The following is a 1,602-nucleotide window of genomic DNA, read 5'->3' on the forward strand; positions in this document are numbered from 1 at the left end:
GTTTCATCCTTATGTTTTAATAAGTACACATAGGTATATCTTGAACAATCATCAATAAAAGTAATAAAATATCTATTACCGCCTCTAGTTAACATTCTATTCAATTCACATATGTCGAAATGAACAAGTTCAAGTAATCTTGTTGTTCTTACTACGCTATGAAATGGCTTCTTAATCATTTTTTATTTAACACATGTTTCATATTTTTCCAAGTTGTCAATTTCACATTGTATTAATCCACATTTAATCATTCTTTTCATAATATTAATTCCTATATGTGCTAATCTACCATATCATAAATTAAATGAATCAGTAACATACGCAAAATATTTAATTTTATTTGAGTTATCCTCAATAGTACATAGTTTGACCATTCCTTCGGTGGAATAGCCCTTTCCAACAAAGTGCATATTATGGGTTAATATAAGCTTTCCAGATTCAAAAACAGATTTAATTCCAAGTTTTCCCAATAGTACACCACTTGCTAAGTTTCTATTCATTTTCGGTACATGCAAGACATTTGTCAAAGTGATCTTCTTTCCTGAAGAGAAAATGAGTTCCACATTTCCTTTGCCAATCACTTTTGATCTTCCTTCATTTCCCATTTGTATCTCTTGATTGTCTTCAATGTCAGTTTTGAAGAGAGACTTATCATAACATCTATTAATTGTAGTGCATGTATCGTACCACCAGTCCGGAACTTTGCCTTGGATTGCATTGATTTCGCTCACCGTGGCGATAATCTCATCAACGGAGTTCACTTGTCCTTCTTTCTTTTGTTGTTTCCTATGTCTACAATCATTGGCATAGTGTCTCGATTTTCCACAAACATAGCAAGGTCCTTTGGCTTTATTTTTGAACTTTCCTTGATCCTTTCTAGAACTAAGAAATTTTCCTTCCTTTTTAAATTTGTTGGAGTTGTCCACATTGTCCACGACATTAGCCTTTGAAGGGCCTTCATAAGAATTTTCAAACTTATCTCTTGCCCTTGATTCTTCCTCAATACGAAGATATTTTTGTATATCTTCCAAAGAAAAGTCTTGGAAATTGTGAAAAATCTTCTTCATATATCCTTTCCAAGAACCAGGAAGTTTAGCAATAATTGCTCCCACTTGGAAAGTTTCGGGAAGTTCGATTTTCACCGCTTTCAATTAGTTTACAATTATTTGTAACTCATGTACTTGAGGCAATAATGGTATATTATCCAAAAATTTGAAATCAAAATACTTCGATATTAAGAACTTTTTAGTACCTTCCTCCTCGACTTTGTATTTGCTTTCTAACGCGTACCAACTTTCTTTTGCTGATGTAGTGTTGTTGTAGAGATCATAGAGGCAATCGGATAATGCATTTAGGATATGGCCACAACATATCAATTCGTCATCTTCCCGTTTCTTCCTTTCTACGCGAATTTCTTTGGTATCCTTGTCAGTTGTATCGAGAATGAGCTCCAATTTTGGATCAAGCACATAGAAGATCTTCAAGGCCGTTAATAGAAATTTAAGTTTGTCTTGCTATATTGTAAAACTTGCACCATCGAATCTGTCCAAGCGTACCAGGTCTTGATTCATTATTTTGATAATAGCAAGTGTAGATTCCGTC

At 33.6% G+C, this 1,602-nt stretch overlaps 1 protein-coding gene across 1 annotated transcript in view; it reads right to left on the reverse strand.

The window, feature by feature from the left end:
• Positions 1 to 179, reverse strand: part of LOC111376561 (metal-nicotianamine transporter YSL1-like) — a 14,454-nt gene extending 14,275 nt beyond the window's left edge. The window contains exon 1 of the mRNA XM_022999527.1: positions 80 to 179. Coding sequence (XP_022855295.1) covers positions 80 to 179 — 100 coding nt within the window. The remainder of the gene's footprint in view (positions 1 to 79) is intronic.
• Positions 180 to 1,602: the final 1,423 nt, after the last annotated feature.

The sequence above is a fragment of the Olea europaea genome, unplaced genomic scaffold (genome assembly GCF_002742605.1).
Source record: "Olea europaea var. sylvestris unplaced genomic scaffold, O_europaea_v1 scaffold1520, whole genome shotgun sequence".
In the NCBI taxonomy this organism is placed as follows: domain Eukaryota; kingdom Viridiplantae; phylum Streptophyta; class Magnoliopsida; order Lamiales; family Oleaceae; genus Olea; species Olea europaea.